General features: G+C 44.0%; 1 protein-coding gene across 1 annotated transcript in view; it reads right to left on the bottom strand.

Annotated features, from left to right (window-relative positions):
* The window catches only part of EYA2 (EYA transcriptional coactivator and phosphatase 2), a 254,983-nt gene that overhangs the window by 168,403 nt on the left and 66,253 nt on the right, over positions 1-20,327 (bottom strand). Inside the window, exon 2 of the mRNA XM_082671667.1 lies at positions 6,357-6,475. Within this exon, the coding sequence (XP_082527793.1) occupies positions 6,357-6,465 (109 nt within the window). The 5' untranslated portion in view covers positions 6,466-6,475. The remainder of the gene's footprint in view (positions 1-6,356; positions 6,476-20,327) is intronic.

Below are 20,327 nucleotides of genomic sequence, written 5' to 3'. Positions count from 1 at the left end.
CTGGAAATTACACCATATCATGCCCAGGGCAGAGGAGGGGCAGGCAGTCTGAGTGAGGACGACAGCCCAGCTTGTTCTGCCGGGAGGTGATTTCACCTCTCCGAGGAAACACTTAATGAGATTACAGCCTCAGCTTTTGCAAAATATGTCTGCATTTCAAACGAAAATAATTTTTTCTCTATTCAGCTGTGCTTTCTTAGTTCCATAACTTTTTCCCTCCTCCTTCCAGAAGATGGGATACAATTCAAATCCAAATTTCCCTTAAATAGTAATGAATGATAGCTTATATTTCTCAAGTGGTTCCTACAAGCCAGGCACTCTGCTAAGGACTACTTGGGCCTTAGCTCTTCTATTCCCCATAACAACTCAATGAGGAAGTTGTTCTCTCTACTTTATAGATATGGAAAATGAGGCAAGGGGGAGTTAAAGAACCTTTACTAAGGATTCAAAGGCAGTATCAATCTGCAGTTGCCTGTGGTTCCTAAAGGTTACTCTATTCATCCACCACCCACCCATCACCCATCCACCTACCTACCCAACCATCCACCCCACGTCCATCCACTCACCCACCCACCCTCTCACCCACCCACCCACTCACCCACTTACCCACCCATAAATAATTTTTAAGGACCTACCATGAGCCAGACACTGAGCTGTCTGCTAATTAAGAACAGAAATTTAAATACATATGTAGGAATAAAAAATTGTCTTTGTCCTGGAGGAATTCACCACCTAGAGCAATGGTTCTCAACCTTGGGTGCGCAGTACTGGGTGCCTTTGGAGAGCTTTAAAAAAATTTCATTGCCTGGGTCACACTTTGGACCAATTAAATCAGACTCTTTGGGGGTAAGATCTGGACATGAGCATTGAATTTTTTAAAAAACTTCCCAGGAGAGTCCAATGTGCAGACAGGTTTAAAACCAGCCCTGGAGGCTGGTTCTCAAAGTTTGGTCCCTGGACTGGCAACATCAGCGCTGTCTGGGAATTGTTAGAAATGCAAATTCTTGGGCCCCACCACAGACCATTACAGAATCAGAAATGCTGGGGATGGGGCCCTGCAAGCGGTGTGCCAAAAGAACTTCCAAGGTGGTTTTGATGCACAAGAGAATTTGAGACATAAATATACATACTTAAATTATAGAAATATACGTTTACACATATGTAATGCATAGAGAAAGTCTTCCATAACAGGAACACAAAACAGTGGTTACTGCTGGGGAGGGGAGGTGATGACTAAGATTGGGTGGATGTGGCAAAGGGGGATTTGGCCTAATGTTCAAGTTTTTATAAGGATCGTGTATTTATGTATTACCTGGTGACCAGAAATTGGATTGTTTTAAAAAAAAAAAAAAAAAAAGAGGAAAGGGAGGGTGCTGCAGGCAGGGGACACAGCATGTATTAAGGCTGTGAGATGTCATACCACAGGGGGCTCACAGCGGGTAGCACTCATTCCATCACCCTGTCCTATAGTCCTGCAGAGTGCTCTGTCTTCTGTCTTCATTCCTTCCACAAGTATTTCTTTTTTTTTTAATATGGCAAGTATCATTTTTAAAAATTGAAGTATAGTTGATTTACAATGTTTCAGGTGTACAGCAAAGTGATTCATATATATATATTCTTTCTCAGACTCTTTTCCATTATAGATTGTTATAAGATATTGAGTATAGTTCTCTGTGCTATACAGTAGGTCCTTGTTATTTATGTATTTTATATACAGTAGTGTGTATCAGTTAATGCCAAGCTCCTAATTTATCCCCACCCCCTCCCCCTTTGGTAACCATAATTTTGTTTTCTATCGACAACTATTTCTTAAGTACCTACTTGCCTTGTTCTCAGTGGTCAAGATACGTAGGCATAAAGTGGGCAAGATCTGCCTTCAGAGAACTTACATTCTGGTGGGGAGGCAGACAAACAGCAAGTGAATAAACACATAACTTCCGGCAGAGAGTGGGAATATGAAGAAAATATTAAACAAACCAAATACTGTGGCTGAATGTTCTGTTGGCTCTCCCCTCAAACCTGATCCAGAATCTGGCCTGTTCTCACCACTCCATCACTACCACCCCATCTAGGGCACCTTGGCCTCTCACTTGGGTTATTGTAGCGCCTTCGTTGCTACCCGGGCTCCCATTCTGCCCCCACCCGCAGTCCGTTCTCACGTGCAGCCTGAGGGAGCCTGTCAGTCTGTAGACCAGATTGTCCCTCATCCGGCCCCAACCACACCCTCCGCCACGGCTCCCACCTCACTCAGGGCAGAAGCCAGGTCCCTCCAATGGCTCACAAAGTCCAGCATGGTCTGACCCTGGCTATCTCTCTGACCTCAGCTCCCCGACACTGGCCCCTTGCTCACTGGGCTCCAGCCACACCAGCCTTCCTATTGCTTCTCAGTGCTCTGGAACAGCTGCTGCCTCAGGACCTTTGCATTTGCTATCTTCTCTGCTCCTAAGGCACGTCTTCCCTGTGACCAAGAAGTGCCCGCCCACACCTCCTTCAGGTCTTTATTCAAGTGTTACCTTCCCAGTGACATCATTTCTAGCCACCCTAACAAAGACTGCAACCCCATATCACTGCATTTCGCATCCCACCCTGCTTTCCCCCCTTAGTACATATCACCATCCAGCATGCTATATATTTTGATATATATATATTTTATGTGTGTGTATGTGTGTGTGTGTGTGTGTATAAAACATGCTATATATCTATTGTTGTCATCAGACTCTTGCCCTGCCAGCACCCTAGGCAGGGCTCCAAGAGGCAGGGGTTTTGTGTTGTCTTCCTAGTACTTAAAACAATGACGGGCACGTGTTTGAGTGAACATTTGTTGAATGAATGAATGAAAAAATGATTACTTTTGATAGGAAAGACCTCTCTGATGAGAACTGAAGGATGAGGGGATGGTCCTGCAGAGATGGGGGGAAGCCTGGTCCAGGCAGAGGAACAGCAAGTGCAAAGGCCCTGATGGCAGAATCACGCTTATGAGTTAGAGCAAAAGAAATAAGGCCAGGGGCTGGGTCCAGTGAGCAGAGGTGATGGGGTAGAGATGAGTCTGAGAGGCTGGCGGGGACAGGCAAGTAGAGCCCACTTGGGGACTTCCCTGGTGGTGCAGTGGTTAAGAATCCGCCTGCCAATGCAGGGGACATGGGTTCGAGCCCTGGTCCAGGAAGATCCCACATGCTGCAGAGCAACTAAGCCCGTGCGCCGCAACTACTGAGCCTGTGCTCTACTGAGCCCACATGCCACAATTACTGAAACCCGTGCGCCTAGAGCCCGTGCTCTGCAACAAGAGAAGTCACTGCAATGAGAAGCCCGTGCACCGCCATGAAGCGTAGCCCCTGCTCACCACAACTAGAGAAAGCCCGCGTGCAGCAACGAAGACCCAGTGCAGCCAAAAATAAATTAAAAAAAAAAAAAGTAGAGGCTACTCGGCCAAAGGGAAGGAATTTAGATCTTACTCTATACTTTTTTAAAACACCAAGTCCTCTCCATATTTTAATTCATTTTATCCTCCCATCAACTCTATGAGGTTGGTGGCATAATTATTCCATTTAACAGAAGAGGCAAATGAGCCCCCAAGAGGTTAGGTCCCTAAACCAGAGACTTACAACTGGTAGGAGGCAGAGCCAGAAATGCAATGGGAGCCACCGGGGGGCTTTTGGGGTCCACGATCCCCCCACCCCAGAACCCCCCAGAGTGTAGGCCTCATGGCTCATGGCTACTGGGGTTCTCCTTGGACCTGGACCCTTGTAGTCACTCAGTAACATTCACTCTGTAACAGAAGTAAGGGCCCAGGAGGAGGGAGACCAGAGGCCAGGCAGGAAGGGCAGCTGAGTCTGGCACTCGAGGCCACAACTAGGGTGGAATGTCTCCTGCAGAGTCCTGGAGCTCACCGCCCATGTCAACAATAAAGAGAAAGAAACGTGTGTGTGTGTGTGTGTGTGTGTGTGTGTGTGTGTGTGTGTGAGAGAGGGGGGGGGAGGGGGAGGGAGGGAGGGAGGGAGGGAGGGGGGGAGAGAGAGAGAGAGAGAGAGAGAGAGAGAGAGAGAGAGAGGGAGACCTGACCCTGCCAGCCCCCTGCCTGCTCTGAATTTGGAAGCAACCTCTTTCTGCCCCATTGCTCACCCCCAAAGGCTTAGCCTTGGCCTCAGATTGCCCCAGGGCAGTAAAGGGTACAGACAGCTCCAAGTCACAAAAAGGAGACAGACAATGTGTTTGTGGGTGCCACCACTGTGCGGGATGGACATCTGGGGTCTGCAAACTAAGATCTTTGCAGAAAGTGATTATTGACTTTAGACGTGAGGACTCTGGAGCCAGAGTGCCTGGGTCTGATTCCTGGCCCTGCCACAAGTTGTATGACTTTAAGCTGGTTACTCAACTCCCCAAGCCTCAACTTCCACATCCGTGAAATGGGCTCGTAGCCTAATAGGGGTGTAATAATTACATGAGAAACAGTACAGTGTACTGATTAGGAAAACAGACTCTGGAGTCAGACTACTTAGGTTCAAATTCTGGCTGTCGCTTAACTGTCACCTCAGACAAGTTACTTAGCCTCTCTGTGCCTCAGTTTCCTCATCTGTAAAACGAGTGTCCACTTCTTAGAGTTGCAGACACTAAAGAGTTAATACATTTTAATGCCTGACACATAGCAGGTGCCGAGAGTTCGCTTTGATAGTGATGGAGGAGGAGGAGAATTAATTTCAATTTCTATTGCTCTGAATAGTGCCTGGGACAAAGTAGTTGCTCACAAAAAACGAACGACAAGAGGAAGTGACAGACACTCATCTTCTTGACAGCTGCCCCTCAGCTCCTACTAGTGGAAGCCAGCACTTCTAAAGAATTTGGCATCTCAAGAGAAACTAGAAATCCAGATATTTATGTGAGCTCTCCCAATTTTCACAAGTTCACTTTTATTTAAAGCACAGTATAAACCAAACAAAGACATACCTGAGGGCCAGGCATGGCAGCCAGTTTGCAATCATGGTTTTGAGTTCCCTGTGGCTATCTGATTCAATGGGATAATACGTTTATTTACAATGCCCCCAAGGTGTGCCAGGCGCTTTACATAACATCACCCCATTTGATCCTTGCAGTAAGCATCCTATGAAGTGTCATGATTCTGCCCCCATTTGGCAGGTGAGAAAGTTGAGGCTCAGGAAGGTTAAACAATCTGCCCAAGATCATTTGGCTGGGAAGCAGTGGGGCTGGGAGTCAGCCTGGGATCTTCCTCCCTCGGCAGTCTGTGCCTTTTCCTGTCTCTACTGGCTCTGAAATGAAGAGTCTGTAGTTGACTCGTGCCTTCGCTCAGAAGGAAAAGGATGACTGTCTTTGAATAGGGCTCAATAAATTATCTCAAACTCTCAAAGAACCCAGGGTGGCTTACACAGACGCTCCAAAGGACCAGTAGGAACGAGGGTGTTCTGGTCACGGGAGCCCAGACCCTCTTGATGGTATTTTTAGCAGGGCTGTTCCAGCTTCATGACCAGCACACAAGACAGTATTACTGCTATCTTGGTGACGGCAGTAATTATTCCCAAGAGCCTGGAGTTGCTTAAAAGCAAACTCCTTCTGATGTTATATTCAACTAGACTCACGTCTCTTTGGTTTTCCATGACAATTACATAGCACTGTGCCCCCATAAGCTCGCATCAAACACAGACAGTGAAGGAGAGACAGCTGGGAGTTTCGGAACACCAACAGCAAATCCCAAAGCTGCTCAAACAAAGGGTTAAGCCCAATGGTTAAACATAATAGCTTAATGCCTTTTGCTAAGTAACTCTGCGCTCTACCAGGAAGGCTGACAGATCACAAACAGTGCAAACAATAGCTGGAATTGTCTAGTGAAAACTAGTCTGACTGCATCATTTGCCAATAGTTTTTTAAACAGCTTAACTCTCCTCTGCTTCCTTGACTGCAACCCAACCTGAAAGCAAAAGGCAGATGAGTTCTTGTCCCAACGTCAAACCCCCATAAACAAGACGCCTGCTTGTATGTGGCGATGGCAGGAGAGAACTCAGAGGTCCAGCCCCAGAGCCTGCAGGGCATGCCTGGGGCCTGGGCCTGGAATCCACCCAAAACTGACTAGCGTCTATGGAGGTGTCAGCATTTCTTGGAACTGGAGACCGAGACGGGACGTTCAGAACAGGAACGAGCACACTTTTACCTCTAATGACAAAATTGTTAGCAACGCACGCGAAAGTTTTGGCCCAGAGTCAACAATCTAATTGGGTGGGAGGAGAAATTGTCATAACGACAGTACTTGTGAGAGGATGTGTGCCAAAGGCTATCCGTCCCTTACCATATTCCGTGGGGCGAGCGGGGATCACCACAGGGCCCACCAAAACGCACAGCAGGAGGCCTACCTTCTATGTCACTCAGAGTCCAGACATCAGCGTCGGCACAGTTAACCTTCAGTTTACCCGGACGATCGCTGTTTACAGTAAGGCTGGGAGAGATCACTAGTTCTAGCATTTCCTTGTACCTGAAAGAAAACAAAGGGAAATATAATTTATTCATTAATTATGCATGCTTACTAATGATTCCTATTGCTTTCCCTAGGAGTATAAATATTAAAGCTGATTACCTAAACCCAGCCATCTTATAAATTCCACATCATAAAAATTCACTAAACTTTCCATCAAAGGGAAATGAGGAATTGAAATGAAGTGCTTGCTCCCCTCTGGAGAATACACCCACTTGATTAAAACTTTCCCCTCCTTCCCATTGTATTTTGTCATTAGAAAAATTTTATTTGGGTCTCTTTTAAATGTCATCTGAACGAGCTGGAGCGAGCCAGGGAGACTTTCTAGTAGAGGAAGGGAGAAACAGGTAGAGAGGGAGAGGATTGGGTTCCTAGAAGCCAGAGGCATGAAGAGAAGGTGGAGTTGACTGTAATTAAGAGAGAATGGACATGGTGTTACACGGTGTCACTTGTACAGATGGACAAGGGTTCAAAAGGTGTCATCGATACTTAAAAAGTCCCTCTAGGCAGCAGAGTCCCACAGCCCAGCACTGCGGTCCCTACCAAGAAAGAACACACTAGCTCCTGAAGTACCCATGACCTTGATAAATGCTATTGTGGGCAGGAGCAGGAAAGAAGAGGGACAAATCTCCTGGGTCATTCTCTTTTTTCATTGAAAACTCTTCCAACTCTTGTGCTATGTCAGTACTTATTCCTCCTAAATTCCTACCCACTGTGGTCAGGGAATGAGGTTTCTTTTTTAAAAAAATTTATATTATTGAAATATAGTTGATTTACAATGTTGTGTCAATTTCTGCTGCACAGCAAAGTGATTCAGTTATACATATATATATATATATATATACACACACACACACACACACATTCTTTTTCATATTCTTTTCCATTATGGTTTATCACAGGATACTAAATATACTTTAATATTAATATAATTTAATATTTAATAGACTGTGCTATACAATAGAACCTTGTTGTTTATCCATTCTATGTACAGTACTTTGCATCTGCGAATCCCAAACTCCCAATCCCTCCCTCCCCCATGGCAACCACAAGTCTGTTTTCTATGTCTGTGAGTCTGTTTCTAAAAGATACATGCACCCCAACATTTACTGCAGCACTGTTTACAATAGCCAAGACATAGAAACAACCTAAATGTTCATCAACAGACGAATGGGTAAAGAAGATGTGGTACCTATATACAATGGAATACTACTCGGCCATAAAAAAAGAATGAAATAGCACCATTTGCAGCAACATGGATGGACCTAGAGATTATCATTCTAAGTGAAGTAAGTCAGAAAGAGAAAGACAAATATCATATGTCACACATAGGGAGTGAGGTTTCTGGTTAACACGCACAACATCGGACATGGTGATTTTCAAAGGACTAAACTACAACCAATAACATGTGCCACTGATTCAAGTTGTCCTCAGCAAAAGGTTAAGTCTAATCACTGCAAATCAGTATCTAAGTCACCCTTGGTAGGATATGTTTATCACCAGGCTAACAGAACACAGTGTACCGATTGATGGTGACATGGTTATAAACTCAGATTCCACTGTAAAACGGTTGTGGATTCAAATTCCATTTCAGTACTCAGTACCTTGACCAAGTTACCAAACTGCTCTAAGTCAAAAGTTTTCTCATTCGGATGGTGGGGATTATCAGTATCTCCCTAACAAGGTCATGGTGAAGATGACAAGAGATGAGATCTGTAAGGAAAGGACTTAGCAGGCAGCAACCTAAATGTCCACTCACTACCATAGGAATGAAGAATACAGGCAGAATGGTCACACAGTGGAATACAACACAACAGTGAAAAAGACTGCTCTGGAGCTCCACTCAGCACCATGGACAGACTGCCAAACAAAGTACCAGGCAATGAGACAGAAGGGTACCCAAGGTATGATACCATTTCTGTGAAATTCAAAATATACAAATCAATATTATACACTCTTTAGGGATACAGACATAAGCAATAAAAAGATAACAGTATGTATAAGAATGATAGACACCCATTTCAAGAGAATGGTTAGCTAGGGATCACTGGGGGATGCAATATGGGGAGAGGTACGCTGGGGCTTCAGCTGTGCAACAATGTCATTCAGAGGTTGACACAAACTCTGGCCCATCTAAATCCAGCTTAGCATCTGTTTTTGTGTGACCCATGAACCAAGAACGGCTTTCACATTTTTAAATGGTTGAACAAAATCCTAAGAAGGATAACATTTCACGGCCTGCGAAAATTATGTGGAATTCAAATTTCAGTGTCCATTAGTAAAGTTTTCTCAGAACACAGCCCTGCTTGGTGGTTTACTGTATCATTCGTGGCTACTTTCACGCTGCAACTTCTGAGTAAAGTAATTGCCATGGAGACCTGCAAAGCTGAAAATATTTCATATCTGGCAGAAAAAGTTTGCTACCCCGTTTTTTAGTCTATAAGCAAGGTGGTGGGCGTACTGCGGTCAGAGGGTTACTCTTCATCTCTGTGTGTCTGAAACACTTAATTTTTAACAAAGAAAGAAATCACTTATCTCAGGACTTGCATATAGGAAGCACTTTATATATAGTTTTTAATCAGATGAGAAAATTCCACACAAATCAGCTTCCAGTGTTGAAGTCTTTATGTTAGCTGATGAACATTTGGGTCCTAAGTGTTCCCATGTATACATGGGTTTTCTCTTTCCCCAAATGCCACAAGGCATTCCAGAAAGAGGCCTTGGTATCTCTTTACTTTAATATGTCAAAACATATTGTATGGAGTTTGGCAAACAGCAGACGTTGAACCTATTCTCTGACTGTAGCTGCCAGAAATTTGCATTTTATCCAAACTCACTCCCTTCATCCTTTTGGGTATATGCAAATAACTGAAGGTTCAAAAATAAACAACGTTGTAAAAGATTACATTGGTCTCTAAACATCCAGACACTATGAGTACGGGTATTAAAGGCAGCAAATTGTTAGCTAAATGACCAAATCCGGTTAAAAATAAAATGAATTGTTTTTCCTCCTCCTCAGGGTTTAAAAATATTTGAAGTATTTGCCAATATTTAAAAACAAGGTGATTTCACATAAAAATCTAGAGTTCCAGCTTCTCTTGAAGAATGGAAGCATATTGACAGGTTCCTGCATGGCAACTCTCAGCTGGCTGCCCAATCTGGTCAAGGCATATGAGCTCCAGTTCACCACAGTCCCCACCACTCCCTAGTGTCTTACATTTGACCCTCTTTTTCCATTTCCTTGTATTTCCTCCTGGTCTCTACAGGCCTTTGCATTTGAGCCCCATGGATTATGTGTCATCAGACAAGCCTGATGAGGAAATAAACAGCAATGTGACACTTCTGGCCTTAGTCACATAGCTTATGATTTTACTGAGTACTGTTGTCATCCTCAAGAGCAATTAGCACATCGAAATAGCATGTGTTGATGTTATAGCAGAACAAGAAGGTGTCTGTGAGTTTTAACTCTAGGACTGAGTATTGCTATTAAAGCTTTGGTGTCCTGACCTTGCCTAAGGTCCTTGAGGGCCAGGCCAACGTGGAAATCATCCTTATTTCCCTCACGACACCTGATACAGAATCTTGTTCATTCTGTCATCCGATTAACATCCGTCGGAGGATGACAGGAAGGAAGGGATGGAGGAAGACAGGAACTTGGAAGGAGACAGGGAGAGACGAAATCTATAACTGAGCAATTAGCTTCTTTAAAATTTTTTTTTGAATTCCTATTTATTTTAATTTTACACCCCGCCCTACACAATGCCTCTAATGTATTAAATATGTAAATATGTCCCCTTGTAAATGATGCTATACTGTTTATGTGACATGTGTGTCTGTGTGTGTGTGTGTCTGTGTGTTTGGCAGTGCCGTGAGGCATGTGGGATCTTAGTTCCCTGACCAGGGATCGAACCTGTGCCCCCTGTATTGGAAGTGCAGAGTCTTAACCACTGGACAGCCAGGGAAGTCCTGTGACATGTGTTTTAGTTTACATGAATAGTGTTATGCATGAGACCTCATTCTGTTCATGGGGATTTTTTCCCCAGTCTGCACCGTGATTTTATAATGTGTATAGACTGCCGGATGGTTGTTCAGCTTGTAGCTAGAATTCCATACTGCATACCCACTCTGTTGTGTTTATGCATTGCCCTGGTGATGAACATCTAGGATGCCTTCATCTCTCAGCTACCATAAACAATGCTGCAATGAATATTTTCATTAAAAAAATACACATATATATGTAATGTGTACCTATATGTGTGTGCCTACACACACACATACACATTCTTAAAACGTATAAATATTTGAGGAGGATTTCTGTGTCATTGGGTATATGTGAACTGAACTCGACCAAGTACTAGCAGACTGTTCTTTACAATTCCTGTGCTAACCCAGATTCCCACCAGAAGTGCATAAGCGTTCTAATTTCATAAATTCGTGCTAACACTTGGCATTGTCCAGCCTTCTAATTTTTGCCAAACTGTTGGATGGAAAGCAATTATCTCATAGTTGTTTTAATTTTCCTTTCTATGATTACTAGAGAGTTTGAGCATATATTCACATAATTGTGGGCCACAAGAGTTTCTAGGAACTGTCTATTCATATCTTTTATCCTTGCCCATTTTTCTACTGCCTTTTCTTTTCCCCCTTTTTTGTTGATTTGCTCTATAGACTGCCTTGTACAGTCTAGGTATTAGTCCATTGTTGGTTTTATTTATTTATTTTTTTCTTTTTGCTGACAAAGCAAAAGACTTTATTGGAAATGGGCGCCCGGTCAGGGAGCAGTGGGGTAAGGGAACGCAGGAGAACTGCTCTCCATTGTTGGTTTTAGATGTTGTAAATTTCTTTTCTTAACCTTTCACCTGTCTGTTTTTTTTAAATATATAGTGTCTTGTAGAACAACAACAACAAAATCTTATATATTTACCCAATAATGAATGTTTTCCCTAGGCGTAGAAATGATTTCCCTAATCCCTGGATATTAAAATTTGTCTACGTTTAAAACTATTGACTTGGAATTTTACCTTTTATAGTTAAACCTTTAATTAATCTGGAGTTTTCCTTTTAACATGGATTAAATTTGCATTTTCTTCCAATATTGGAGAAAATGAAAATAAGCCAGTTTTCCTAATTTGTATTAAACTCTCCAATCGAATTCACCTCCCAGTTATGATGGAACTGTTTCTATTTTTGGTTCAATCTCACTATCACAATAAAAAATAAAATCTACAAAACATTGTTTTAAGGCCTTGCAGGGCAACCAAGGTAGGACTTGAGGGCCCAGGATCCCAGAGAGATGTGAGACACGTACTGAATTAAGTCTGACCTCTACTACTTTTCACCTCAAGACATTTGCCGATTTATAAGCACAGAAGAAAAAAGAAGGAGCTTTGAGTTTTCCAGTCTCACTGAGTTGGGGAGACAAAAATTGGACTTCAGGATACTAAGGCAGCTAGGACCCAAGGAGCTAAGATCCTAGAGATATGAGAACCACAGGGAAGTTAGCCTGACATTGTTGACAGTCATTACCCTTGAGGCGTTTGCTGAAACCTAAGCTGGGTGGGGTAAGAGTCAAAGAAGTCAAGCAGAAAGGGGTGGCTAAGAAGGCAAGAGACGAAGCAGAGCTTTTGGCAATCTCCCAGTACTAGGGAGACAAAATTGGAGTTCATGGCCCATCAAGGATAAGAATCCTCGGGAGGACCCTGGTGGTGCAGCGGTTAAGGCTCCATGCTCCCAGTGCAGGGGGCCCGGGTTTGATCCCTGGTCAGGGAACTAGATACCACATGCATGCCGCAGCTAAGAGTTTGCATGCCACAACTAAGGAGCCGGCTAGCCACAACTAAGGAGTTGCCTGCCGCAACTAAGATTCGGCACAACCAAATAAATAAATAAGTGAAACATTTTCCCAGCAATCAATGAAAGAAATGTTAAAAATTTATTTAAAAAAAAAAGGATGAGAATCCTTGGTAAACACACCAGGCTTTTTAATGAGACCCCTGAAAGGTCATTCCCTTGGAGTAAAGACCAACCAAATAGATCCTGTCTTGAATCATTTTAATCCCTTATTGGATCAAAGCGATTTGCCTCTACTATCACCACCTGCCAGAAGAGCAACTTTTCTTCTGGGGAAGATGTCATCTTCCAGAGTTTCCACAATTTTTCATACACAATGTTTAGCATGTAATAAAAAATTACCAGGCACGCAAGGAGACAAAGCCAAACAATCAAAAACCAAGACAAAAAAACCTAATTCATATATGAGTCAGATATTAGTGTAACTAAACACGGACTTCCCAGCAACCTTGATAATATGATCAAGAAAAGAGATTTACAATGGACAATGCTACTAGAATCCTTAAGAAAAATCAAATGGAAATTCTAAACCTGAAAAATACAATAACTGAAATTCAGAACTCAATAGAGCAGTTGAACCACAGATTGGATATAGCAGAAGAAAAGAATGAACTTGAAGATAAGTCAGTAGACACATCTCAGAAAGAAGTTTGGAAAACAGGTTTTATAAAAAGCATAAAGGAAACATGGGACACGGAGAAAAGGTCTAACATACATGTAATAGGGGCCACAGAGGAGAGGAGAGAGAGAACAACTTAGAAGCAATATTTAATGAAAACTGACAGAAAACCTTCCAAGACTGATGAAAGACATCAAGTCAAAGGAATCAAGAAGCTCTGTGAATCAGAAGCAGGATAAGTACAGAGAAAAATACTCCTGGGCATATCATAGTCAAACTATACATATGTGAGAATATATTAATATATTCAGCCAGAGGGTAAATAAGACAAATCTTTAAAGAAGGACTAATAAGACTTCTCAACAGAAATGATGGAAACTAGAAAACAATGTAATTTCACCTGCCAAGGTAGAATCCTATGTCAGCAAAAAAATCCTTCAAAAATGAAGACAAAAATGAAATAAACTAAAATTAAGATTATTTGCCACTTTGTAGCAAATAGACTTGCACTACAAAAGAATACTCTGGAAGCATGAAAATTCAGCAAGGGATGGAGAGTAACATAAAAGGGTAAATTCAAGAGTAGGAGAGGACTAAATGAACTTAACATGTTCTAAGGACATTGCATTTTCCTTGAGGTGGTTACCAGTACTAATTTATAGTGAACTTTTTAAGATTTATCAAGGACGCAGTCTATAATCTTTAGGGTAACTGCTTAGAGAATAAAAATAATAAATGTATGCCAACAAGCTAATGGAGAAGAAAATGGAATAATAAAAATACTTGATGAATCCAAAGAAGGCAAGAAAGTAGAGAAAAAGAAACAAAGAAGAGATGGAAAAAATAGAAAAAAATGATAGATTTAAACTTAAATTTATCAATAATTACATTTAATGCACTAGGGTCTTTGTTAGGTAACATAAGATCTAAAATTCAAACATACCTAGAGCAGTTCAAATGCACCATCCTTTGGAGGCAAATAAATAAATATCAACAAAGCCAAAACAATAGAAATGTTAGTCCTGGGAATTCCCTGGAGGTCCAGTGGTTAGGCCTCCGTATTCTCACTGCTGAGGGCCCAGGTTCGATCCCTGGTTGGGGAACTAAGATCCCACAAGCTGCGCGGTGCGGCAACAAACAAACAAACCCCAAAAAAGTAGTCCTTAAAATAAATACAATATATTAAAAAAAAAAAGTTAGTCCTCACACAGTAAACAGGACCATGAGTTAAGAACCTGACCATTGTTTTTCCTGCTGCCAGCTATAGCTTATGGGTACTGCTATCCTGTAGAAGCAAACCATTAACAACGAAGTACAGCAACATGAATAGTTAAAGACAACTCAGGGAGAAAAATCCTTCCAAAAATTCTAACCATAGCTCCCATTTCCCAAGCACCTATTACGTGCCAGGCAATTTCCCTAATTACTTCTACACTATCTCCTTTAATTCTCTCAACCACCCAGGGAGATATAATTATCAACTTCTATTTCCCAACAGGCCAACTAAACACAGATTTAGGTCTGAGCAAAGCATAGGCATGAAGGAAATGTGGATCATTCCTGTTTGGTGAACTTTTCCTGTTCTGCCTGAGGATCTAAAAAAAAAAGCTTTGTGGACTTTCCTGGTGGAGCAGTGGTTAAGAATCCGCCTGCCAATGCAGGGAACACGGGTTCGAGCCCTGGTATGGGAAGATCCCACATGCCGCGGAGCAACTAAGCCCATGAGCCACAACTACTGAGACTGTGCTCTAGAGCCCACGAGCCACAACTACTGAGCCCGCGTGCTGCAACTACTGAAGTCTGCACGCCTGGAGCCCGTGCTCTACAAGAGAGGCCACCACAATGAGAAGCCCACACACCATAACGAAGGGTGACGCCCATTCACCACAACTAGAGAGAGCCCGCGCGCAGCAACGAAGACCCAACGCAACTAAAAATAAATAGATAAATAAATAAAAAGCTTGGTAAATTTCAGCACAGGGCAAATTCTGTGTTCTTATTTTATGGGTCATACTGTTTTATTATTGAACTACCTGGGGCAGAAGAGGAGGGGGCGCTGATCTCTTTGGTGTTTTGAGGGCTCTGAAGGTCCTAACCTGGCCCCAATTATAGTGCTCATCTTACAGATGATAGAAATAAAAATAGCTAACACTTCAAGAGCATTTACTCTGGAGCCAGGAGCTCTTTCCATGTATTGGCTCATCTTCATCCTATGAAGTGGGTAGAGATGAGGAGACTGAGGTTCAGAAAGTAAACTGCTAGTTAGTGGTGGAGCCAGGATTCACAACCAGGTGGTCTGCCTCCAGGGTCTGTGCTCTTAACCACAGCTTGCGAGTAAAATTGGGTCAGAACTTGAACCCAGGATCCATCCAGCTCCAACACCCACTAAGCAACCTGGTGGGAGTACCAGCTCTGTCATCTGCTACATGGGTTCAAATCCTACCTTTGTGTCTTATGAGCTTTGCGACTTTGGGCAAGTTGTTTAACTTCTCTAAGCCTCATCCAAAAAAATGGAGAAAATAATAGGACCCTCCCAGGCAGGTTATCCTGCAGATTAAGTCAGAAAAGGCATGAGTGAGCGGGTGTTCAATAAAGGGTAATTACTGACATTATTTGCATTCACACAGACAAAAGTTTGAAACACACAGTTCGTTTTATGTCAGGTCGACACTGGGAAGTGCCGTGAGGACCATCTGGAAACCACTGGTTCCGACTGTGGTCTGATGGGCAGAGTTCAGTTCTCTTGCAGTTTGGGGGGAGACGTCCTTTGCTTTCTCCCCCTCCTCCCCTCCTTACAATTATCTGAAATAGGAGACCAGCTTATTCTCTTTGCAGGGGAAGTTAGAGAGAAATCAGACAGTCTTAACAGAGTCTGAGGGGAGGAGAAAGACTCAGCTTCCCTTTCATGAAGGCAGGGAAAGGAAGCAAAGGCGTGGGATTCATTTACAAAAAAATTTTTTTTCCTGTGTTGCACTGTTGCAAAACCCTGATACCCCTGCTGCTTCAGATCCGGGCTAGGAGGAGCGAGAAGAAAGAGGCATCCGAAAGCCCCTACCTTCTGCCTTCTCCTCAGCCTGCTGCTGCCAGCGGCTTGCCATCATTTGTTACCCTTGTCACCACCCCTGTCCCCGGGGATGGAGAAGCTCTGGGGGAGCGTGGGGCTGCTGGGGGAGCCCAAGAGATGACAGCTGGAGGGTGGGGGCTGGGGGCAACTTCAAAGGCTGGGAAGGATCAAAAGCAGATGGAGTGTCCCAGGCGGGTGGGCAGCTCACCTTTCCACACCCGCCCCTGCCGAGTGCACTGCTACCTTGGCTGGGAACAGTGGCCCTGCCTGCTGGATGGAGAGGACAGATGGCCAGTCGACCAAGGGGCCCTTAGAGAGGGCCAACTCCCAGCATCTTTCAAGGACTTAGAAATCCAAACCTGCCGACAGCAATCACAGGCTTCTGGACAGACAACAGCTGTGGCCCAAACCTGGACGTTTCTGGCCGCCTACACCCCATTTGAGTTCATTCAAAATACATCTGCTAATCGTGAACTGGCTCTAGCCCCCGTCTCCCCTATCGCGGGTGCAGGGTGGAGGGCCCCACTGCTCGCACCAAAAGCCCAGGATCATCCTCCCTCCTCCCTCTCCTTCAGCTCTCACATCCAATCCACCACCGGGTGTTGTCAAGTTCATCTCCTAAACATCCACGGAACCCGTGAACCCTCCACCCCACGGCCATTGCCCAGGGCCAAGCCGCCACGCTCTCTGCCCTGGACAACTACCACGGCCGCTGTACCTGTCTCCCTGGGGCCATTCTGGCCTCCCTCCAGCTTGTTCTTTGTATACCAGCCAGAGGGACTTCTGACAACATAAATCTGAACATGTCCCTGCCCCCTTCACCTCATCCTTGCTTATAACCTCTGATTGTTCTAAGAACAAAGCGAAGACTTCTGAACACAGCTTTGATCCGGCTTCCCTTCACTCACTGTCTCGTTCCAGGGCGCTGGCCTTCCTCTCACTCCACACTCCCTGTCACGAGGCCTTTGCACATGCTGTTCTCTCTGCCTGGAATACCATTCCCTCCTGCTCGCCCTTCAGAGGTCTCAGCTCTAGCATGACTTCCCCAGGCCCTTCCTGAATGGGGCCCCTTCTCCCACGGCACCTTCCGCAAACCCATGCCGCTCTCTTTCACACGCCAGTCACTATAACAGTTTTTAGACATGTTTATACATTATTTGATGTCCATCTGTCTTCCCAACCAGACTATAACCTCCCTGATGGCAGGGATTTTATTTTGTCCACCACTACATTCCCAAAATCTCCTGCAGCGCCTGGTTCTTGATAACTATTTAGTAAATATTTGTTGTATGGTGGATGAATGTGCTGTATGAATAAATGTACTTATTCAACCAATATTTACTGACAGTCTGTTATATGTTCCAAACACTGTGCCGGTCACTGCCATTGTCACTACCCTGGATGGGACACTTATTTATAGTACATGCCTGGCCCCTCCAGGAAAGGAGTTTGAGAACCCTCGTTTACTCTTCCTTCCAGCATTAGCACTGTATGTAGGACATGATCAGAAGTACATGGATGTTGGATGCTACTGTCCCTTAGGCCATCCCAGAAGGGAGAAGTGGTCCAAGAGCTCCTGGCCACATGATACAGGTGTTTGTCAATTATGGTTATTATACTATTAAGTTCTGCCTGGCTATCATGCCCTTGGTTTTCCTGCTCCCCCGCCCCCTTAGTTTTATTTTTTTCCCCAGCTTTATTGAGATATAACTGACATATTTTGCAAGTTTAAGGCATACAATGAGATGATTTGATACATGTATACATTGCAAAGGGATTCTGGTAGCCCTGCTTTGAGCTCAGAAAGCAGGAAGAGAAAGCAGAAATGTCCAGAGTCACAGCATGGTGGAGAAAGTCATCGCCTAAGGAAGAGCATGGCGGGAGCAGCGGGTTCCTGGCATTTTGGCCTGGTGGGTCTCACGGCAATAGCATCTTTTCTTTCTTTGGGGTAACTGCCTCTCCCCCACTCTCTGTCCACGTGGCTTGGGTGGGGCTGACCGACCAACAGGCCCCATCCCTCTGTCTAGTGACTGGCTCACGGGTGGTGGTCACATGATTCAACGGAGCCCAATGAGAGGCCTGGGATTAACTGCTGGAGAAGAGACGCTCTTTCCCACGGGACATGAACCTTGCAAGGTGTCTATTTTACTGGCAGTGCAAGTCCACAGACCACCTTTGAGTAGCCAGTCTTAGAAGACTGTGATCCCCATTCTGATACTTGTACAGCGCATCTTTGGCGTTCAGTGTGAAACTTAGAGTACGAATAAACTGCAGACAGTGAAATTCAGGGGCTGCTGTCACCATGGACGACTTCAGCATCTAGGGGGAAGGATGCCACACGCTGACTGGTACAGTCACAAGCCCCTCCTCCTGTCCACATCTCCATCCTCCACCCTGTCCCCTTACAGTGGGGAAGATGTTACTTAAACGAAGTTGTGGGGTTAGGCTGGGATACATAGGGAACCATCTCCCCAGATGAATGAGGTACTTTCAGTCTCCTCTCCAAAGGCTATGAAGAAGGCAGATAAATAAAGTAGGGACACAGTTGACGCTAAATTCATTCACGGATTCGTTCATTGAGTCAGGCTGCCAATCATTTAGAATCACTGACTCTATGCATATGACACACCGAAAAAGTGAAGCTGTTACTCATTCACTAATTTATTTCACTTTTTGTTTGAAGACCAGGGACTGTTCCAGGCACTGAGGATACAGTGTCGAATCAGCCACACAAGTTCCCTGCTCTCATGAAGTTGACACTCTAGACTGGGATTTGCTCTCCAGTCTTAGGTGGCATTCATCAATGGGTGACCCCGGATGGCTGGGTTAGATCTCCCAGTCACAGAGATGTGTCTCCTCCTGCTGAGAAAATAGCTCTATTACCTGTATTGCACTTTCTTATGACACAATTTTAATGACCCAGGTAATGTCTCAATAAATTTTAGAATTTTAGATAAAATTATAGTCACCTTTGGTCACTATCTCCTATCAGCTGTATCCACAATTACTAACACAATGAATAGCTTTGCAGACCTTCTTCTAGTCATAAACACACAAAACACCCACATAGATCCTTAAAGTACACAGTATATTGTTTTAGGAATGTATTTTATGAATGTGTTTTTATCAATGTCATTGACCTGAACATCCTGTTCTAGGACATGTTTTGCTCTAATAAGAAAATGTCTCGTTGTTCATCCATTTCATGACACGGAGATCTAGCTTCTTCTTTTTAGCTGCTGCATAGGATTCCCAGGGCTCTGGGCCAGTCCTCAGTTCTCCCAAGTTTGGTTGTAACTGCCTGGGATGGGTCTTCTCGGGTGCACATGCATGTAGTTCTCTAGGGGTGACACCCAAAGTAAAACTGCTGGGTCTGCCTTTAAAATTGTAAAGGACATTGGCAAATTGCCTCGGAGTGTCTGACCTAATTTATATTCCCAACGGCCACACCCGGTCCTCACACCTTGTATGTTTCCGTTCCCTTATCTGAAAGCCTTTATCCAAAACTCTCTTAGGAAGACAGAGCAGTGTTTTGAATACAGGTGTGGCCCGCACAGCAGCCCACTGCTCAGCACCGGCTTTCAGCCAAGCAGATGAAGTTCTTATGTCAGAAAGAAAAGTTTTATGTCTTACGTCAGAAAGGAAAACCAGCCTGGGTCTTGAATCTTAGCCCCAGGCTAAGCTCTCTCTTTCAGGTCTGATAAATTCTCTTGCAGGTGAACTTGGTGCAGAATAAAAACCGTCAATGGGAGAGCTTTACTACGCTTCCCTCAGCCCTGATCGCGTGTAAGACAAGGGCCCATTGTTTTGAAGAATCCAGTTTTGCTTTTTATTTTGAGATCATTGCAGAGTCATAATAAGTTGTAAAAAATATACAGAGAAATCCTGGATACCCTTCATTCAAATCCCTCCCCCCGGCCCCACGATTCTATCTTCCGTAACCGCAGTACAGTATCAAAACCAGGATATTGACATTGGTGCAGTGTGTCTGTATCTCTGTGTCATCTTACCTCATCTGCAGATTCATGTAACCACCACTGCAATCAGGAGAGAACTATTCCATCACCACAAAGGTCTCCCTTGTGTTACCCCTTCAGAAGCACCTCCACCCTAATCCCTCCAGCACCCCTAACCCCTGGCAATCACTAATCCTTTCTCCATCTCGAAAATGTCGCTTTAAGTATATTATATAAATGGAACCTACAGTATATGACCTCCTAAGATCGGCTGAAGTTCACATGACTCAAGTTCAGATGCTTGCGTTTTCCAGTATTCACTAAACCCACAAGAGGCAACCTTCAAAAAAGCACCCAATGTGT

The sequence above is a fragment of the Grampus griseus genome (assembly GCF_964374135.1).
Source record: "Grampus griseus genome assembly, chromosome: 14".
NCBI classification, from domain to species: domain Eukaryota; kingdom Metazoa; phylum Chordata; class Mammalia; order Artiodactyla; family Delphinidae; genus Grampus; species Grampus griseus.
Note: the sequence above shows the minus strand (reverse complement) of the source record. Positions and strands in the feature narration are given on the sequence as shown.